The 22,817-nt window shown below is 35.1% G+C and overlaps 2 protein-coding genes and 1 pseudogene across 2 annotated transcripts in view; 2 read left to right on the forward strand and 1 right to left on the reverse strand.

The window, feature by feature from the left end:
- The window catches only part of LOC149016392 (GroES-like zinc-binding alcohol dehydrogenase family protein), a 47,576-nt gene extending 45,023 nt beyond the window's left edge, over positions 1-2,553 (reverse strand). Inside the window, exons 1-4 of the mRNA XM_089154533.1 lie at positions 2,131-2,553; positions 1,507-1,642; positions 644-713; positions 409-502 (exon numbers count right to left, since the gene is read on the reverse strand). Coding sequence (XP_089010659.1) covers positions 409-502; positions 644-713; positions 1,507-1,642; positions 2,131-2,434 — 604 coding nt within the window. The 5' untranslated portion in view covers positions 2,435-2,553. The remainder of the gene's footprint in view (positions 1-408; positions 503-643; positions 714-1,506; positions 1,643-2,130) is intronic.
- An 11,080-nt stretch (positions 2,554-13,633) lies between these two features.
- On the forward strand, positions 13,634-14,832 carry LOC149016393 (cytochrome b561 and DOMON domain-containing protein At3g25290 pseudogene; annotated as a pseudogene).
- A 6,561-nt stretch (positions 14,833-21,393) lies between these two features.
- Positions 21,394-22,467, forward strand: LOC149016394 (vacuolar iron transporter homolog 4-like). Its single transcript, XM_089156024.1, has one exon. It carries the CDS (start codon positions 21,508-21,510, stop codon positions 22,180-22,182), a length of 675 nt encoding a protein of 224 aa, XP_089012150.1. The 5' UTR covers positions 21,394-21,507; the 3' UTR covers positions 22,183-22,467.
- The last annotated feature ends 350 nt before the right edge of the window (positions 22,468-22,817 follow it).

Raw genomic sequence — 22,817 nt, forward strand, 5'->3', positions numbered from 1 at the left:
ATTATATTAGTCTCATACTTCATTGAAAACTACTAAACTAGAAAAGAATTCCCCCCCCCCCCCAAAAAAAAAAAATTTGTGTTTCTATTTGTGTAAAGAAAGTTCCCCCATTGTGTTTCTATCTGTGTATGCCGGATTTATGGTACCAAAAAGCTCACACGTGCAGATCTTCTTCGGCAAGAAGTGTCATGTACTTCACGCATTGACAGTTATGTAAATTCCATGCAAGTTGTCTCCTATAAGTGACACACCATATCATGACATCATGAACTAGTTCATCAAAAATAGGTTAATAATATGTGGTAATACAAGTGAAACTATCATGACTGAGTGCTGACATTATCAGGTTAAGTATTTGTAAGACTTGGAAGTTCGAACACAAAAATTTGTCAGAAAATGGAAAAGTACCACTATTACGGAGGAATAGCCGGGTTTCACCGTCATAGAGCGTTCCTTTTGCGCGATTATAAGCGAAGAAAGCTTCACAAAGATCTTCTTGACCCTGTCTTCATACAATGTCAATGATTTCAAAATTTGCCTTATAAGTTCATTTGGAGGTGACTTTGATGAGTAAATCATATCAGTAAACAATGAATGATGTATAAAATGGAAATAAAGCAGGGGAAGTTATCAATGACGTTACCTTCACACAATAGGAACAACTACCACAGGGCATTATGAAGGCTCCTACTACATGAGCTCCAACAGGAAACCTAAAATTCATAGACGAAATTAAATTTGTATACTTTGAAATCTCTATCATATGAATCTCTAGTAATGGCAACATGAAATATTGAATAAACTCAATAAAAAAGATGCAGTTTAACCATTGAAAAAGTAACCAAGAAAGGAAGGAGGAGAAGAAGGACTAAGACCATTACAGTTTGGGTGAAGCCCTAGAGCAGTGTAAACTAAAAGCTCTTCCTCCACTCATAAAGATATTTCAAGAGGGAAGTCATATCATATAAGAAGACCTGCATTCAGATATTGATGGTAATAAAAACTAAACATTGAAAAGCAGTAGAAAGAATAGAGGAGAGGCTTAAGTTTAAGGACATAACCATCACAAATCTACATGAAACAATCTACTGAATATACAATAATAGCATAACCTTAACACTTTTTTATACTTTATACAATGTGGCACATCACCTATATGAGTTCCTTTTTCATTTGGGCATCAGCTAAACCAAAATAAATAACAGACCACCATCCTCCTTCTTTCAGTAACAATTAAATAATTTGGTTACTTTGAAAATCTTTACCATGGTTCAATTACATATTATCTTGCTACCCAAATTCATAGATTTCTTCAAATAAGCATCAACACCATGCTGCCAAGGAGTGGAACCAAATCACCCAACCTACGAGTCATTTTGTTGTATAAAATTAGTTGGGACAAAACCCGGTTTGATACATACATGGAATCTGAATCATCCAAATAATACCAAAGCAACTATATGGAAGAAAAAACAAATGACCATTCTTCCAAAGGACACAACATACCTCCTTATAATTTCACGATCTGTATGTTGCCCATGTTCAACAACCTCTCCAGTTATTTCATGGCCCACGACACAAGGACTTGCAAATGGAAGTTCACCCTTAATGACATGAAGATCAGAGTGACACACTCCACATGCTGCATCAATAATTCAGGATTAAGTGGCTATTAAATTACATGAATAACCCAGTCCTTGAAACCGACCAAGAACACCAGCACACCTATTCAAGAAAATTAAACCACACACCCCCCCTTAATAAAAATAAAAAATCCCAAATTTAGTAATGACTATCAAGCCCATCTTGTACAGTTCAAAGGGAATTGGGTGATTGTACTATGGTTCAAAAAATCAGCCAACCAACCGAGAGTAGCGGCTTTTTTCCCCTAATTTCTTTTCAGGATTAATGGACAAGAATTTTGCCACCCAGAAAACAATAGAACAGATCATAAAAGTATTGCTCTGTAGTCATGAACATGGATTTTAGTGACAAAGATAAATCGGAACAGAATTGCGGAGACATTTTCCATTAACTAAAGCTATGAGTTTGTCAAGCGATCCATCATTAAATATATCGAACAAACAGGGATATAGGATTCAACAAGTTCGAACAAATAGAAATAATCACCTTTGGTTTTGATGAGAATTTCTCCAACCTTGGGGCGAGGCATTTGGAATTCTTCAATGGTGAGAGGCTTGCCAGCCTCCCAGAAGACTGTCCCGCGCATGAAAGAAGATCCCCCACTAACATGGTATCCGCTTGCATTGATTTTCTCAGAAGAGTTAACGATTGTGGTGGTTGAGATGCCATGGCTGCTCGATCTCCACAGTGATGATGAATCTGATGATACATCGAAGCGTTTCGAGATGAGATTACGGGCGTTGTTGCAGTTGCGTTTAATCAGAGAACGAGAGATGGAGAACAAAGCCATTGCCGAGTCACACTACTCACTAGCACTTCAAAGACCAGCGAAATCATCACTCATTTCTTGAAATTCTACACTTCTATATGTCCTATTCATCGAATTTGCCGGCCACTGTCTGTGACAAAGCAGCAGAAAGGCAGGAACGGATAAGACCAAAAAAAAAAAACAGAGAGGGTCCCACATTACAATCTTAATTCTTTAATTCGTTGATTGTCCAAATGTCTATAGCTGATTGTTGATTTTGTAATAAAAGTTTCCTTCTTGGCTGTACCGTTCATCTCCATTAGTAATTCAAAGGTACTTTTCATCTAGAGCTGAGGTTTCGTCCAGGTCACTTTCCGTCTAGTTTAAATTTTTTTTTGCATATGGCTCCCCTGTGGTTTCATGAAATGATTAAATAAGGATAAGTTTAACAGAAACTGTTAACTTTATAATTTTTGTGACGAAAATGCCCTTTTCTAATTTATTTGTTTTAGTTTTCTTTTTCTTTTCTTTTCTTTTTAATAAGTTTCTTTCTTTTATTCAAAAAAAAAAAAAAAATATGTGCTCCCAACATTGGATAAACCTATGACCCGTCAACAAGATAATTAATCAGAACTCTAAATTTCAAGAAATAAAGAAGACAAAATTTTATTTTTAATTCTCTCAAAGCAAACCTCTAGCCTCGACCATCTGTTGTAAGTAGAAGCCATTTCTTTGTTTTTTGGTAAGAAGCAGAAGCCATTTCAACAAAATTGGGAAAGTATGATGCGATAGGAGACGAACCCAGTAAGAATAAAAAATGACCCTTCTCTGCTAATCCCAACCAAATAAAACAGATCCCTTAACTCCTTTCTTCGTCCTCCTTATATCTCTCTCGGAACCCACTAACATAGTAAATCCTGCGTTTTAGAGAAGCATAACCTTTCAATCACATTCATGGCTATAACGCTTTCCTGTCTGCTTATTCGTCGAAATTTCTTCCTCAGGAACCCATTAGCGAGCCAGATAGAAAGAAGAGGAGTAATGGAAGATAGAATTGAAGTTGGTTTGATTTTGCGGTTTGTTAATGTGGATATATATAGAGAGGCTCACAGAGACACAGACATAGACTAACAGATAGAGAATGAGGATTGAATGGAAGAGATCTGTTTTGGTGATTAGATCTCCACGTCGTTCGATCTTATTGTTATTGAACAGTCATTGAAGAAGAGCCCCTCGTCTCCTAAGCTTTCGAACTCAACTGCAACAAGGGCTGAGCAACGGCTGAATTCTTGGCTGGCAATGGAAAAGACGGAGAGACTCGTATTTTTTCTTTGAATAAAAGAAAGAAACTAATTAAAAAAATAAAATAAAACTAAACTAAAACAAATAAATTAGAAAAATGGCATTTTCGTCACAAAAATTATTAAATTAACAGTTTCTGTTAAACTTGTCCTTATTTAATCATTTCATGAAACCACACGGGAGCCATATGCAAAAGAAAACTTAAATTGGACTAAAAGTGACCTGGATCAAACCTCAGGGGTCCAGATGAAAATGACCCTTAATTCAAAGAATGTGTAGCCTAAAATATGTTCTAAGTTCTTTTTACCCCCAAAAACTTTAATTCCCTTGCCTAAAAAATAAAATATTTGTAGGTCACAAATTAAGTTTAACTAAAAATATATAAATTGATTATAAAATATATCTTAGTGAAGAAGTCATAGATTTGGCACTCTCAATAGTATATATAATAGTCTCAACCCCTAATATAAAGTTACTACATATATATATATATATATATATATATATATATATATATATATATATATATATATATATCCAAATTAATTTTGTAATTAACCAATATTTCAAAATTACAACAATAACTTTAGTTGGCACTGGTGCAAAATATATTCTAAATTCATTTTACCCCAAAAAGAAAAAATTCAAGCCCTCAACCTTAAAAGATAAAATATTTGTAGCCCAAATTTAACTTTAGCTAAAACAACTTATATAAATTATCAAAGAGTTGCTTAGTCGGTAATGACAGACACCTCTTAGCGAAGTAGTCATGGATTCGACACTCTGGGGTATATATGATCGCGTTGTTAACCAATCAAAAATAAAATCATATATTAACCTAGCTAGTAGAAACTATAGGGTCGAATGACGGGGAACTAAAATGCTAAGTTACTAAGATTGAATTCAACAAAACCTAATTTAAAATAAATCTAAATTGTTTTTTATTCTACTTTAGGATCTGTTTGGTTACATGAGTCTAGATATTTCAAATCTATAGATTTAAATCTATGGAGTCATAATTCATAAAACTAATTGTTTGGTTAACCTGAATCTATATAATGAAATACGTGGATTCATCTTGAAAAATTGTTTGGTCGACGTGATTTTTGTAAATGCACAAATATTTAACACTTTTATAGAGATTTCACCTCATACCATAAATCTACAGATTCACATTTTTAGTGTAAAAAGATGAATCTCTAGATTTCATGAATCTAAGGATTTTCACTACCAAACGGGTATAAATCTCACATTCATGAATCCAGATATTTGAAATATATGGATTTCTGAACCAAACAAGCCCTTAAGAAATACAAAGGAATTAAACTATTAATCAATGCAAAAACTTTAACTAAGAATATGTGAGGATCTTTGGGATTTTAAATCCCCAATGCTTTTCACTAACTGATATAACTTTATACTTCAAAAAGAAAGTTGGTTTCTCCTATATATGTTATATCTTCACAAGACTATCGTCCTTCACTGAAGCTTGGCACATTTAGTTTGCTTAACTATAGAACATCTTCGGCGAACTCAAACAAAATTAAAAGCATAAATTATAAGGCATAAAATTATCAAATTAATGAAATAAGCAATGGTTCATCTACATCCCAAAGAAAAATGAACTAGCTACTCATTATAACAAAGCTCATAAAACAAATAATAGTGCAGTTTAGAGAGAGGGTTATGGTCTTTTTCTTGCACAATGAGAGAGAGAGAGAGAGAAGATGAAAGCCAAGATCCCTGTTCATCTTCCTTCCTTCTATCTGTGATGACTTTTCTTTTTTTATCTTTCTTACACACAATGAATTTGTTCTATTTACTCGTTAATTTGACCATTATTTGATTGGATTATGGAAATTAAACTCAAAACTATAAAGTTGTATATTTTTCGTTATCTTTCCATAGCATCTTGAATCATTTCAAGGTGAATCTGTTTGCAAGATTTTTAGATCTTATTACCAATTTTGTTCCTTGAACCTCCACCTGTTTCCAATTTGGCTAAGATTCGTGCTCTTCTTAAATGAATTAAGATTGAATCTTAGCATTCATGATTCTTGGGTAGTAAGATTGAATCCCATTTATTTTGATTAAAATCTACCAATATCTAATATAGTTGTCAACTTTCCTCTATATTATCTATAATAATCAAAATAACTTTATTCTTGAAAAAGACTCAAAGATACTCAATTAGCTCTCTTCTAAATAATTAAGTATGAGAAATTAAATCAAATAAATAATGATAAATTCATGTTTATTAATATATAATATTATTAATTCCAAAAAAAGAAAAAAAAATCTTAATTTAGTGTTTAAAAAAAATCAAATGAATAATTCATATGTTGGCTTTTATATCTTTATCCAAGGAGAATGGTTGTTGCCTGAGGATCCAACCTTGGTTTAACACAAGTGACAAATTTATGAGCATGTTACAATGAAAACCACAAAATCACAATTTGAAACAGCAAGAAAGCAAAAGTACATAAAATTTTAAACATAATTTGCACAACAGTATGGTGTGCTATGTCCATATGGGAAGATGGAGAGCTTTTCACTATGTAGAAGAAAGAAACAATGGAGATTAGTTGCCAAAAATGATGTTACAAGATCTCTCACCCAAACCTTAGATTGAAAAATCCCCAAATCTCTCGATGACCTTGTATGCAAACATAACTTACATATTTGTAGACTCCAATTGTATATATGGGTTGATCCATCGGATCAAGTTATAAATCTCCATAAACCGAGATCAATGATGGGTTTCAAGCTTGGGCCTATGAAACCAAGCCCTTTGCTTCTATCATAGATTTATAAAAAACAGATCATTCAAGTCACCCACTAAAGCATGTTGGTGCGAGTCTATTTTTGAAGTTAGGTACAAAAATTCGGGTCACAATATAACAGAGTGGGTACTAAAAATGAGAAATAAAGGGGTTGGATGATGGCATTGGGGGGGGGGGGGTGAAGACCTAGTTGGGGTTAATTATTGCTATTCACCTTATACATTGGTCTACCCAAGAATCCCTAATCCTCAATGAACTAGATCATAGCCATCAACTTAATTATCAAAGTTAAGTTCTTTATCCAATTCACGCTCATATAGATTGGCTTCTTGATCTTATTGTGAGAAGCTGAAATTCTTGGAAATTATAATTCACTTTAATTTTGTCTTAGATAATATCATTTTAGGAAGGAGATATAGAAAATTATCTTTCTCAAATAATTCAAATAGGGTGAATGAAATGGAAGATATGCCATTTACCACCCCACCCAAAAAAAAAAAAAGTTGGAAGGAGATATAGATAACTTATGCTTTTTATATATAATATTACCTGACATAAAGCATATTAAAAACCCAGATAGTTTAATCTATTTAGTTGAGATAAGACTTTCTTATTGCTGTTGTATAACGTCATTTTCCATTAGAAACACAAGTGGCTTTGAAAGTAACTAGCAAAGTCTTTGTGTATTCAAATAATTTTCCTTTTCTGATTGATAATAAAGATTTTAAAACAACGAAATGCTTTGTTTAATAAAAAAGAAAAAAAGAAAAAATGTATCCACCCTAATACAACCTACCAAGAGAGTATATTTTACTATTTTTTTCAAAAAATCCACAATGGCATGGGCTCCTTTGCCTTGCAGGAGTTCCTGTGTATACCCACCCCGTGGTCCTGGTATACAGTCCCATGCATGATGTGATGTGGCAGGGTTCTGTGCAGCACACAAGCAAGCCTGTTCATACAGTTGGATTCCTAGCAGCAAAAGCATCTTCTCGTAGAGGCATGTCAGCCTTGGTTTTGTCCATCGAGGTGTCCAAGCTGATTGTTTATTCAGATTGTAACTCTGCTATCAATGCTCTCACCTGACAAGGCTGTGGTTTTCAGTTTACATGGTGATTCTAGTATTTTGGATTGAAATTGTTCAAACTTAGTTTAGCTCATTAAAAACTTTTTGTTGGGATTTGACACTTGTGTAGTATTACATATTTCACGAGCAGACAATGTTTCTGTCGATTTGTTAGCTAGAGGCGCTCGTTATTTGAGTATTTCTAAAGTTTGGTGGATGCAGCCACCACGATGTCTTGATCCTTTGTACTTTGTTCCTACTAGGAGGATTTCCCCAGATTTGTTTCTGTGAATGAATTTCTTTTTCTGTATTTGGCCAAAAAAAAAAAAAAAAAAAAAAAAAAAAAATGAGAATATTGAGGTTAAGAGAGTGTTTGAGCCTATGGTTTTCCATTAAGATAATAATGTATTTGTAGACTTTCTAGCACGTAGTGCATGTTAGGCTTTTTTGCTTTCTCAGGTTTGGTGGGATGTTCCCCTCTTTTCATTATTGACAACTCTTTTATAGCTTACAGAAATGTTAGTTTGGAGAGCCTAATATAAGTTTTATATGACAAGGTTCCGCAAAGCTAGCAGCATGTAAGGCTGCCTAATGTGGCCATATGGCCCAGATGCACTGTCTTGACTAGGCATGAGTGCGAGGGTGCATGCCAAGCAACAATTGTCAGGCCAACAGCCATAAGGTGCAAGAAGACTTTGGATAGGGATGAGGATCGATTCGTCTCGATCTAAGCCAATTAGAGATAATTAGGGTGGACTTGGGTTTGGTTTGGTTGATCAAGATTTAGGTCAAGAATAAGAATCTTAATATCTAGATTAGGGTTAGAAAGAAAATGGACTTAGCTGAGAATATTTAGGGGCGAGATTAGATTGAGAATGCCAAATTCAGCCTGTCCCTGTGACAACCCTAGTTTTTTATGCCACTACAAATTTAAAATCAAAAGTTTGGCCATATGAGATATGATACACTGGGGTCTCAAAACCAAGTTCACCCAACAGATACAAGAAAGACTAGCTTGGGCTTTCAGTGTAACTTTTCAATGCAATGGTTTGGTGGATTTTAGATTGTGGTGGGCCTCAAGCCGAGTCCAACCCACTTGGCTTTTCAGATTTTTTTGGGAAACTAAATGATGGGCCTTCTCTGAATTTAGTATTGCATCAAACATTGTTAGTTTTAGTAGAAAAACAGATGTCTCTGCCTTTGCTGAATCTTCTTGTAAATGAGAAAAAAAATGATTAAGCCTATCAAGTATAGGATAGGAATCTTTTTACAAAGAGGCATGGCAAATGAAGATTCAATTACAATAAATAAATAATATATTGGAGCCTCTTAATTACTTCAAAAATAATTTGTCCTTTTAAAGAAAAAAAAACATATTATTTGTATTAATATCTAGTGGGAGGGATAAATATATGATGATGATATGCATTAATTTTGTTTGCACCGCTCACCCCCTCTGCCCTCCTTTAAAGGGAGGAATACCATGATCTTGTATAGATTGGTTTTGTCCTTGATGGTTGTCGAGTCACTCTGCGAATTTTTGTTGATGCTAGGAGGCTAGGCCTAAAGTTGTCCATCAAGAGTGCTAGATTCCCTCAAGAAGTCTTTTGCTAGTCACCAAGGCCTAGGTGGGTCAATTTGAACTTAGATGGATGTTCTTTGGGGAATCCAGGGCAAAGCAAAAGCTCGTGGGGGTTCTCCATAATGATTCAACAGCTGTGATTTTTAATTTTAGAAGTTATTTGAATGTGAAAACCAACTTTGAGGTAGAATTGGAGGCTCTTATTCATGGTGTGAATTGGGCAAAACAACTAGAGGTGAAGAAGCTCTAGGTTGAGTGTGATTCAGTGGTAGTGGTAGTTCTCATGCAGCAACGGAAAATATCTTGGTGTATAATTCAACGTTGGAGAGGGCTGCAGTCCTATTTGGAATCTATCGATTGGAAGATTTCCCACTGTTATAGGGAAACCAACATGGCTGTAGATTTCTTGGGGAAAACTGCCGTCAGGCTTGGGAGTTCATCTGTTAATAACCTCTAAACAACAACAATTGTAAGAGAGTTTTGATGCCTTTTGTCGTCCTAGATTCATATCCTAGTAGCCTTGCTATTATCGCATGTGAGTGGGAACCGGTGATTAATGATGTATTGGGGAACTGATGTTGCGAGATTGAATGTGTGGTTCCACCTGTGAACTATATTGTATTGTCACCATATTCTCTTTTTCCATTTGCGTTATTAAAAATGAGCCTTTTAGCGGAAAAATAAATTGTTACTTCTTTTGCCTCTTTATTTGTGGCTATGATATAACTTATATAAATAAGTTAGAGTCCTTGTTTATCACCAGTTTTAGGACTCTGGCACTTTAGTAGAATTCTATTTGCACAAGTAAGGTTAGGTACTAGGGTTTTGCGTCGACAATGATTCTTATGTGTTTGGAATAAGGTAGAACCTGAAGATGATTTCGTTGATGAGATAATGTATAACTCTAGAGATCTTTAAGTGTTAGAAATCATGTAGGCAAGATCAAACTATGCTTGAGATAAGGAAGAATCTTGGAGATTGTGTGATTTTGGAGATAAGTATTCGGGTAGGGTTGTTGTGTCCATGTATATTGTCAAAAGTGCATTTGATGGCTGATGATGATATGGCAGCTAGGATAACTCTTGGGTTCGACCAAGATTGTTTGTGAATTGCTAGAAAAATTCTTAATAGAGATACATCTAAACAAAAGTTATTATATCCAACTAGATGAGATTAGAAGAAATAAGAGAAGACCTAAATTGGCTATTGAAGGAGTAAAAAGATAATGAAAGATTTCATTAAATTTTGATTTGGGTATTTCACCAATTGTTAGAAAAGGATATGCACCCATTAAGATTCAATGTTCACATGTATGCCAATGATAGGATAATTGATCGGTTAACAACTCAAACGTCCATGAGGAGGTCTTGGATTCGCACCCATCGGTAACATATATTAGTAATATGATTATTGTTTCGTTCAAACTTGATCAGATAAAGTCATGATTATTGTTCTTGTTTTCTTATTTGTAAAAGCACAAACTACAAGATGGAACCCCCAAAAAATAACATTTGTTTGAACCAACGATCCATTTTGAGTTTGACTTTCTAAATATAACTAGTTTGAATCAAATGACAAATAAAATATTTCTCGCGGTGGATATCATCATCGTCTCTGTTGTATTATTATCCTTAAGATGGCGTGTGGCTTTCACAAGCCAACCTCGTCTTTCCTTCTCATCCAAGTATTCTCAAAAAGCCTCCTTCGTCTCTCCATCTTCGAAGCATCCTTGAAATGATTTAATGGTGTGTAGCTTCAACAAAGTCTCCTTCGTTTCTCCTTCTTCCCAGTATCCTTCAGAAGCTTCTTTTCATTTTTTCCTCCTTTCTGCAAAGTAGAGATGAATGCAAGATTTTTTTTAAATCATAGCTGCCATTTTTCCATCCAACTGATCTAATAATTTATATTTTCCTTCAGCAATTCAAACGGCTAGCCCATTGTTAATCCTTACCTACTCTTTTTCTGCTGATCAGTATAAAATTTTGGCTACAAAGCAAGCCAGTACAGGGACCTTAATTCATTGGGAAATTTTCAGTTCCATCTTCAAGTTATCTCCAAATATTAATTGTCAGATTTTAAATTATTCAATATATTAGTCAAATTTGTTATTACTAACACAGTTAATCAGTCTCAGTTAGTTCTTATTTATCTATTTCTAATATTGTCTCCACATTTTATTATAAAAGAACTGCCCATAAATTATGTTTTCTAAATTTTTTTGAGGATTTATGATTGAAAGAAGTCGAAGTCACAAATAGTACAGAAAGATGAAGAAATGAATCAAGCCTAAGGTATTCCATTTAAAGTTATTTATGTATTTTAAAAAAAATTTGACTTGCTTACATCAGCATTTGATTGTGATTTTCGAAGAGTGGTAGGCATCGTTAGTATATTTTTACCTTTTTTTTTTTTTTTTTTTTATCAAAGAAAGAATTTCATTATTGATTAAACAAAACATAGTTCCTCATTTTGTTTGAGGTTTAGATCATTTCTACCATGCAAGCCATGTCTACTAAGAGTTCCACTAGCTAACTGATTGAAGGAGTTGAGCAGTACTGGGGATTTAAAGTTACAACATTCAACATGTCCTATTTTAGATTTAATATCTACCAAGTCAGATATTTTTACCTTATAAGCGGTGTGATTAATGAACTAAACAAGGGTGTGGCATTAATTTTAAAGAACAACTCAAGGGATGACACTAGAAAATTCCCTAATTCATTCCATATGGTTTAAAAATAGAGAATCATATAATTGAATCCGTCTATTCAGCTCAAGATTAGTTTACATCAATCCTAATTCTCTCCATTTTTCTCACTGTATTTAAGGAAAAGAGAAAAATGAGTGAGGAGAGAATAAATTATAATGTTTTCACTCTAAGTCCTTGCCTCATATTATTCCCATACTCAGGGTGCGGAAATTTTGCTCCACATTGTCGGTTTGCTACCTAGCGAACCGGACGATATGGAGATATCTCGTTGAAATATCGGTGAGATATGACATACCCATAAAAGTTTGTTCAGCAGGGCCCATACACATGACTTCAATTCAGTCATCAAGATGTCATTCACGAGAATCAAGGAATTTGGGTGTGTGTGTGTCATTACTTCCTCACATGTGTCTCCTTTCTTTAATTTCATTATCACTTCCCCACCCAGTTTTTCTTCTTCTTCAACTGTGTTCTCTTTTTCTCTTTGTTTTCTTGTCTCCCTCGCTATTTCTGCCTGTTAAATTTAGGGTTTCGACGGAACTATAATGGAATATTCCGAAGATCTCATGAGAGTAGGAAGCGGGATTGACTTCAATTGGCTCCGGCGTGTCTTCTATTTTCAGAGGAGAAGACAGCCCTAGCACCACCAACTCTACTGAATTTTCGGGAAGCAGCAGCAGCGGTAGTTCGGGCGAGATTCGGCTTCCGCGGTTGAAATCGTGGTGATGTTGCCGAAGCTACTGTCATCTACACACTCAACTGGAGATGTAGGAAGCGAGGTGCGATAGAGATGCGTGGGAAAGAACAACAATGGAGTGACGTGGGGGTTCACTTCCATTACTGGTCGGCGGTTGAAGATGGAGGACGCCATCGCCATAATCCTTGGCTTTGTGTCCAGTTCTTGTGATCATGAAAAATTGCTATTCTTGGCGATAAATTGACTAGATTTTTTGGCGATATCCTGCCCGATCAGAATTCACCCCTAGTTTCGGTTCCCGATGAACCGAAACCACCAAAATTCCGTGATATTTTACCGAATTTTAGCGATATTGCGCACCATGCCCATACTACTCTCCCATTGTCAATCCCAATTCCTCCTTGGTGACCATGATTTTTTTGTATTAATCCCACTAAAAACAAATTATATTTACACTTCTATTTACAAATTATAATATTTTCACTCTAAATTTTTTCTATCAATGTTTACACCTTTATATTTCAAATTATATATAAGTTAAAATTATTATAATAATAGAGTCAAATAATGATTCAGCATCTATTATATTTTTTTAAATTCATATATATTTTCCTTTAATTCATAAAAAATACGAAGTACCTTCCTTTTTTTCCCCCTGAAATTGAACAAAAAAAGTTTTGTACTCTGGTTATTTTAAGGTACTTGTTAATTTTTTTTAATTATAAAATTTCAATAACGACAAATTTATCTTTGTATTTAAAACGAAAATGTTATACACCGAAGAACATAAAAAAGATTTAAGAGGTATGAACATAATAATTTACCAAATCAAGGAGTGCATATGTAAATCATTATTCTTTTCAATTGAACCAATTCATTGGACCGACCCGTGATTCCTAATTGAATGTTGAATTAATTTGTTTGATCATTTTTAAATTTTGGCAGAAAGATCTGCCCAGTTGAACTACCCAGTTTCACCAGATAATGCCTTGGTGGTGTAATCTCCTACGTGACAACCTTACCATCTCTTCTCCTTTAAGTACTTCTCCAATGGCGTGTGGCTTCCCCAAGCCTCCTCTTTCTCATTTTCATATTCTTAGTATTCCCGAGGGCGCGTGGCTTCCACAAGCTTCCCTGGTCCCATCAATGGCTTCTTCGTTTTGGTTTTCTTCTGGGCTTATTGCCATTTTTGGGATACTGTTTCTGCAAATCCACCCTTCACAGTCTCTCACCTGTTCATCTCAAAAGCTCTCAGGCAACAGACTCTATGATAACTGCAATGATCTTCCACAACTGAACTCTTACCTCCACTGGACCTATAATTCAACCAAGTCATATCTGAACATAGCTTTCTTGGCTCCTGCTACAGCAAATGGATGGGTTGCTTGGGCTATCAATCCCAGAGGGCTTTCCATGGTTGGATCTCAGGCTTTGATTGCTTACAATGTCCTTGGGAAAATGACTGTTCAGACTTTCGATGTGAACTCGTACGACTCGATTGCTCCTTCCAAGATTGCTTATGATGTTTGGTACAAGGAAGCTGAGTATTCAAATGGAACGATGACCATATTTGCAACCATAGCTTTGCCTAGTACGATGACCACCATTAATCAGGTATGGGAAGTTGGGAGCTCTGTGTCGAATGGGATTCCAAATGTTCATTCCAAGCATTCCTCCAATTTGAACTCTATGGGAACACTTGATTTGGTGACAGGAGTGAGTGGCTCCTCAACTGGAGGTTTTGATAAGAGAAAGATTCATGGGTTATTGAATGGGGTGAGTTGGGGTTTCTTGTTTCCTTTGGGAGTCATTTTTGCAAGGTACCTGAAGACTTTAAAGTCTGCAGATCCTGCTTGGTTCTATCTCCATTTGTCCTGCCAGTGCTCTGCTTATGTTATTGGTGTTGCTGGCTGTGCAACTGGACTTGGTCTTGGGAGTGAATCAGAGGGAGGTGACTCTTCTTCTCATGGAAATATTGGGATTGCTCTCTTCTGTTTTGCAACTCTGCAGATTTTTGCATTGCTCCTGAGACCTAAAAAGGATCACAAGTATCGTATCTACTGGAATGTCTACCACCATAGTTTTGGCTACATGGTTGTCATACTTGGAATCATCAATGTCTTTAAAGGTCTGGAGTTATTGGATCCTGCACAGATCTGGAAGACAGCCTATATTATTTTGGTCATTGTGTTAGCTGCAATTGCTTTGGTCCTAGAGGTCATTACATGGAGTATAGTGTTGAATAGGAAATCTAAAAGATCTGCCAAGTCCTATGATGGTTTTGAAGCAGTATTGTAACCACGGATGATGACAATTGATGAGTTTGTTCTTTTTCATGGTTCTTCTTGTATCTTCTTTTATTGTATTTTTAGTTCAGAATAAAAGCTTTGATGCTATCTATCATCTCTTGTCTTCCTCTTAGTTTTTGAGTAGATAGCAAACAATGGGTTGAGCCCAACCAAAGAAAAGAGAAAAACACCGAAGGCACCTTGTCTTACAACAAAACTGGAGGGAATAATAATGAAAGCAACATATAGCTAGAAGGGAGAACCTGGGGCGGGGGCACAATGACTTTTACCCATTGTCTTTAAAACACTTTCTTCAATAAAAGGCGGGAGGGGAAGTGCTCATAATATTGAAAAAAAAAAAAAAAAAAAAAGGGGTGGGGAAGGGTCCCCCAGCCCTAGGGAAGTTTCATAAGTGTGGAGAACAACCGGAGCAACCAATAGGGGGATTATATTATGGTTCTATTTTTTTCCCTCTTCGTCATAAGAGATTTGAAGTCAATAACTAACTCTCCGTTGAGATGATAATGTCATTCAGAAACTCGGTTGCTACGCTTGCAATCGTCATGATCAAAAGTATACACAAGGATAACAAAATTACTTTATGATAACCTTAGAATTAGAAGCAAGCAACCAACAATCATCAACGAAACTATGCTTCATCTAAAGAATTTGAATGTGACCTATACTTTGGTTGAATTCAAATGAATATTAAAATCAAGCTCAATTATCACATTAGGGGGTGGGGGGCACGGCCGGTCCTAGGGAAGTTCTTCCCTTGAGAACAACGAGACTATTTTGTTGCTTTATTTCTTTTTCTTCTTCTTCATAGGATATTTGAAGTAAAAAACTTACTCTCGATTGGGATGATACTTCCCTTTAGAAACTCGGTTCTAGAGCCTTCAATTGTCTCAATCAAAAGTACACATAGGGATTGCAGAGTTATTTCAGGGCACCTAATGCATCTAAAGATTGTCCAACCTTTGGAGGCCTGCAAAACAAACGTCAGACGTGGATTGATTCAGCTTGAAAGTTACTTTCGATGGTTAAGTCAATAAGAACACCACCAAAGAGCTCTGACGAGTTGCAGAGCTTAATTGAAAGATGTAGTGGAGGGAAAACAATTCAGTTAACTTCTCTCTGCGTTATTCCTTTACTTATATATGATTTACTTCTTATTTCCGGCCGTTGGATAGATACTCGGACCTTCTTCGTAACTGCACGATCGTAGGGTTTTGATTCCCCCAATTTGAGTTAGTTACTGATTTCTTTTTAGGCACGATTGCCTATCCCAAATTTGGCAGGATCATTTTTTTTCTATAACTATCGAGTCCCTTCGTACCCAAGGTACTTTCGAGCTGACTTCTCGTACAATCCAACCAAGAGAAAAGCATACCAAATGGATTCTTGATCCTGATATTTAGGTCTAGGGTTCTTGTGATAAGTAAAAATAATGTTCACAAACCAATCGAACCAACCATGGTTCGACCCACTTTGTTTGCGATCATCTTTTTTTACTTATCACGAGCCCCCCAGACCTAACGATTGGGATCAAGAATCTGATCATCTGGTATGCTTTTCTCGATCACGAACCATGGATATGGTAAACAACAGATCAAACAATTTTGGATCTCGAGCGTTGTCCAAAGGTCGATCACATTGATTGTCAGAGTCATTATGTCCTCTCGAGTCGCATTTTTTTAGCGCAAAACATGTTGCACCTGCTATGTGTTCATTGGGAACATGCACCATCATGGCGCCCAACTTCTCAAACAGTCATTTGTCCATGAGCGTTGATTTGGATCAATCTTGTTCGTTGGAATTCATTATTTGAAGGTATTTAAACCCCTTCATACTCCAATTTCATTTTTACCTAGCCATTTGCTAATTCTCTTGCATTTGAAAGTATCAGTGAAGTCTGAGACTTCTTCAGCCCTCAACCTTCAAAGATCTCTTCGTTATAAACGAGTTCTTAAAGCAAGTAAGTGCCTCTTCCTTCTCTGCTCATTTACTTGAATCATTTCTTTCTTCCTTTCTTATATTCCTTTTCTCTTCTTCTCTTTTTGGTTTTCTGTGTTCTTCTTTTGTTCTAGGGCTCCCTTTGGTTTGCACCCCTTCATTTCTAGGACCTCTTTCTTTTTTTCTCAATCCTCTAGTTATGGGTAGTGATAGAGTTTCTGCCAACGAGTCTAGGGACAATTCTTTCAACCGTTTAGTTAAAGGAGATGAGTTTGCCCAACATTTCGAGCCTTCGACTTCTATTGAGTTGTTTGGTGATAGGAACATTAGGGTCATCGACTGTTGGTTTGGTCCTTTAGCTCATTTAACCCGTCCAAGGAATGATGTTGACGGTGGTACGACCGCACCTCTTCCAGATTCCAGCGGGGGGCGAGGCAGGGTGGTTCCCAACCTTCTGCTAGACCCTCGGGAGGGCCTAGTTACTTTGTCTCTCATATTCGTCCTTCAAGCAAATAAATGGTTACAAAATCATTGATTTGTGGCAGTGCCATCGGGAGGTGCCAAGGAAGGATCAACTGTATAATCAGGGAGGTTAGTAGTCTCACCAAATGCTTCAGGTTTAGGGCTAGTTGGGGGCTCGTCACTTTAGTAATTGTTGACGATAGGATCAGCCAAGACAACAGTAGGTTTCCTGACAGCCCAAGAAGGAGGATTTATCTTCAAGTCATCAAAATCTCTGTATTGCAAACCTCTTGATAAGGCGCAGTAACGAAGTTCGGATTTTTGCTCAAGATAGACCTTCAGAATTCATTCTGGCTGTTCTGGTAAGACATGGTATTATGTTGAACTAGAAGCATAGCGAAAGGTTTATTGTTCAAATATTTCGAGACACAAGCCTTCTGAACGTCCACTGGAACCTAGTCAGGGCCCGAGGCACTCATCATCAAACGGTCTTAAAGATTGTTCCTTTCTTTGACTAGTCCCTCGACCTTGGGTTCAGAGGCCAACAATGCTGTCTTGAGCTCAACCCTTCTACCATGGAGTTCCCCCACCTCAAGTTTGATAGAGTTAAGCTCAGCCTCGACCCGTTTAGTGAAATAATCGATAGTTGCTACCACTAGAGCACCGTTAAAAGTAGAAGCAACCAAGAAATCGTCAACAAAACACATGCTTGATGTACACAATAATTTGAATGCGACCTATACTTCGGTGGAATTTGAATGAAAATTAAAGCGAAGATCAATCATCACATTAAATTATTATTATTGTTTTTTTTATCGGTGAGTTGCAAAACATTGTCAAATGACTAGTGACTATTTTATAAAGAGAAAAAAGGAATCTGAATTCATTGAATCCGGTCTAGTAAAGCTTCCTGTTTTTGGAATCCTTTATAAAAGTTCTACAAGACGATTTTCTTTTGTTTTTTACAGCAAGAGGAAATGATTGTTTATGCCATTTGGCTTTGTTATTTGGAAGTTGTTCGAGGTACCATGGCTTAAAACGCTACTTGATTTGGAGTTGTTAAATCTGCCTTGTGATGGGTTGATGTTGATCTACAACATGAGGCATATGACATTAGGGTTTTCATATTCTTTGTTTTTTTTTGGTAAACATTAGGGTTTTCATAATGAAAACTAGACAGTTTAGCGTATGAACACTCCAGATGCTCTTTTATTAAAATAAATATATATATACATCCTCTTTTACAAAGTCAATGTTACATGACTTGATGGTGAAACACAAGAGAATGACACCCTATGGAGCCCATCCCATGAGTACCAAAAGAGTATATATGGATGGGAGTTTAATCAAGAATGTCAAATTGAACAAACGAGTTCAAGAATCCTTTTTTCTTTTCTATTTTTTATGATAATGAATTTAAAAATTTTTTTTGTAATATTTTTTATGCATGCAATTCACCATATTATTGTATTAAATATACATAATACTGATAAAAGTGTCATTTCTAAAATAAAAATTATGTGAGAACAACTCCATTTTTATTTTGTGGGTAAAAGAATACTTAAGATGAATTTAATGAATAATATTTTGTATTTGGGATATATAATTATAGTTGTCCTTTTATACTATAACTTAGTTATTAATTAAATACTGACTTTTATGAAATTACTATTGTCCCCCTCACTTCTAATGGTGTTAAGAGGTTGTTAAGATTGGATATATAATGCCCTTTTTACACTTCAATAAATTTATTGATGCCATCTTGTACTATAATTTAATTACTATCTTATCTCTCGAACTTTTTGAAATTACTAACCCTACCTTAAACGTTGCCTCAAATTGTTAATACCTCTGACCATTAAGCTTCGTTAGTTAATTGATGATGTGACGTCTTTTTATTTTTCAAAAGTTTCAAAAACAACCATGAAATTTGTTATTACTTGTTTATCCTTTACGTCATCCCATTAGGATGCGACTCTTTGAGATCTAAGATGACTAGAATATAAAGGTAAAATCAGAACCCTATATGGTTTTCTTAAATGAATGTAAATCGTCTTTTGACTTCTTAATTCTAGCAAAAGACATGACGGACTTTGCACATCCAACCTTAATGGTTTTTGGCACCATTATAAGTGAAGAGGGCAATAACAATTTCATAAAGAGTATTGTCAAATTAATAATTAAGTTATAGTACAAGGGGACGTTGGAAATTATCTTTAAATAATATCAGACTGTAGGGTTATTTTGGGAGGTTTTTTGAAAAATATAATTAACTAATAGAGCTTAACAGCATGTGTCATTAGTAATTTTATGCAATGGATAAGGTAATTAAGCTATAATATAAGGGGCATTAGTAATTGTCCCTTAATATTTTTTTTAAGACTTTTTTTTTTGTTTCAATTTTTCATTTTTATTCTATAAAAGAAACTAATACTAAAAAGCATTTTTGATAAAAATGAAAAATGAAAAATGATTTAGTTAGTATTGTCAGAATGAATTGTGTAATTAAAAATAGGCTTCATAGGTGAAAGTAGTTTTATAATGTTTTTAAGATAAGATGCTTGGTGGCACTAGCTTCAACAAAGTCAATTGGAATATAGAATAGAAATGGGTAGGGAGCCATATGTTTTTAATATCTTAAAGTAAATGATGTCCCTACCTTTGTTTTTCAAGTCATATGAACACATACTAATGCATTAAAGCTACTGAATGCATTTTTGGCCGAAAACCATTATAGAATAAAAGTCTATTATAGATTATGTGATTTTTTTTTATTATTCTATGATAATCCTTTTATTTCCAATTGTTAAAAAACCTTATCAAGCATAGGAATAAGAATCTTTTTCCAAAGATCTAATCACTAGAGATTTAACTTTTCATACTCAAAAATGAAGAGATTTAACTTTTCCTTTTGGCATCTAAATCAATTCACTGATTAAAATGAGAATCAAAATACAAAACTAGAAAAGCTTTTAACTTTTTTTTTTATTAACTTGTAATCTTAGAATTAGTTTGTTTTAGGTATTTCTTTTATTGTATTTATATTTACAAAGAGACAAATAAGTATGATAGTAACAGACGATATGAATCCCAAAAAAAGGAAAGAAAGAGAGACAAACTTATTCCACATTACCATAGAGTATATCACTATAATATTCAGCCTTTTCTTTTATATTTTAATTTTTTACAAAGAAATAATTTTCCTATTCTACTTATTTTAAATTTAAAATTTTCCATTCTTACAATTTAGAAATACGTTTGTGGATGGCACACTCTCATTTAATAATTAGAATAAGTGGTGTTAGTTGAAAATAAACTCTCAAGAGTAATGGGTGCATATATTTGACCATTCTCAAATACTATTAAATGCTAGAAACTTATGCACTAGATAAGACTTATTATTATTATTTTAAATTAAATTTTATTTAATTTTTAAACAAGTGTTGCATGATGATTTGTTTTGCCTAAGTCCTCATTTTCTTTGAATTCTTTTGAGATTAAAAAAATAAAGCAAACATCAATTTTTATTTGGCCGACCTTTTTTTTTGCCTTTAAATACTTTTTATCAGATCATGTCTCTAACTAGTCAGATCAAGCTTTTCTTGTTGGGTATGAATTCTTAGTCAGATCAAGCTTTTTTTTTTGGTAACTTTTCCGTTTAGAGAGATCAATTCTTATGAAAATAATTTTTCAATATTTTTATATTAAAAGACTGTTCTTTGTTTGGAAATGAGATTTGATAAATCTATTTTGAAAATATTTTTAGATTATTATTAAAGTAAATTAGTGTTTGATAAACTCTTTCTAAGGTTTTAATTTACTAATTTAGACCAAGTTTATCACTTCTGTTTCTATTTTTTCAATAAAAATATCTTTGTATGTCCTGCAAAAGGTATTATTTATAACACTTTTCTAGCTGGTTCGTTTTTATAGAACTGAAGAAGAAACCATTTTAAAAAACCCCCTTAATTCGTGCTTTCGTTCATAAAGAAGAATTCCAAATATGTTTTTCAAGGACTCTACTAAACGCGCCCCAGCTTCAGTTTCCACCAGATATTGCCTGAGTTGGTGATGTCACATCAGTGTCCCCATGGCATCTCCTCACTTCCATAAATTCTCTTCCAAGGGCGTGTGGTTTCCACAAGCCTCCTTCATTTCTTCTTCTCCAATTTTCATTCTGGGTATCTCTCCGAGGGCGTGTGCCTTCCACAAGCTTCCTTCTTTCATTTTCGTTCCAAGAATCTCTCTTTGCTTCCCCTAAGTTACTTCATGGCAACCTTACAAGTAGAAGCTAGGAATCAACAAACCCAATACGAAACCAAGCTTGATATTCCAGAAAATGGTTCTGATCTACAGACCAAAGACCAAGATATCAAAATCAACTACTCACAGAGGGCTCAGTGGCTCAGAGCTGCTGTGCTTGGAGCCAATGATGGGTTGGTCTCCACAGCATCTTTGATGATGGGTGTTGGAGCTGTAAAGCAAGATGTGAAATCCATGATTGTTACTGGTTTTGCAGGTTTGGTTGCCGGAGCATGTAGCATGGCCATCGGAGAGTTTGTGTCAGTCTACTCGCAGTATGACATAGAAGTCTCTGAAATGAAGAGACAACATAAAGCTTCAGATGTTGTTAAAGAAAATCTGGATGAGAGTGAGAAAGAAGACTTGCCCAACCCATTTAAGGCAGCTGGAGCATCTGCTCTTGCCTTTGTAGTTGGAGCTGCTGTGCCATTGTTATCAGCTTCTTTTATAGAGAATTACAAGGTGAGGTTAGGGGTTGTTGTTGCACTGTCAAGCTTGGCTCTGATGGTGTTTGGGGTTCTAGCTGCTGTATTAGGGAAGGCACCAGTGAAGAAGTCTTGTTTGAGAGTTTTGATTGGGGGCTGGCTGGCCATGGCTATCACTTATGGATTGACCAAGGTGATAGGGCTGGCTGGAGTGTAACTCTTTTTTTTTTTTTAAATTTCTTCTTCTGGGTTCTTAATCTGTATGCTCTCTCTTTGTAAGGAGATGAAAAGTATAAACTCTCTCCTCAGTTCTCTCTTTGTAGCTTTATGCCAATTGCTTAGTTCATGAACTAGCTTTTTCACTTTCCTATTTTTGGGTGAGCTTCTCTGCCAATTTGCATCTTCCTCCATGAAAAACTAGAATCTATTACGCCTGAAAATCAATCCAAGAAAGCTAGGAGTACCAGGAGAGCTAAACATATGGGTTGGGTTTTTCTTTCTGATGGAGCCACATTTCTGAAATCTTTCTGATGGGTTTTTCTTTCTGATGAACCAATTATAGGAGTTTGGGCTTTCTGGGATCTACAGATATAAAATTAATCAAGGTTTATTATTATTTTCTGATTTATAAGTCATCTAATGGGGAGAGAATAGATCACCACTTACAGATAGCCAATGAGATTATAGATGTAGAGGTAGACTTTTTTGGTAGTTAATTATGTTTTATTTTGTCACTTACTATTTAAGTAAGCTTTGCTTCAAGTCTTCATGTATTTTTACCCAAAAAATGAAGAAAAAAAAATCTTCATTTTGATCTATGAAAAATATTTCTCTATTTTGTTACTGGTATGA

The sequence above is a fragment of the Hakea prostrata genome, chromosome 5 (assembly GCF_041222555.1).
Source record: "Hakea prostrata isolate BN-2017 chromosome 5, UWA_Hpros_2, whole genome shotgun sequence".
In the NCBI taxonomy this organism is placed as follows: domain Eukaryota; kingdom Viridiplantae; phylum Streptophyta; class Magnoliopsida; order Proteales; family Proteaceae; genus Hakea; species Hakea prostrata.

Excerpts from the sequence above, each read along its gene's own strand:
- LOC149016394 (XM_089156024.1), top strand. The coding sequence starts at position 21,508 with ATGGCAACCTTACAAGTAGAAGCTAGGAATCAACAAACCCAATACGAA.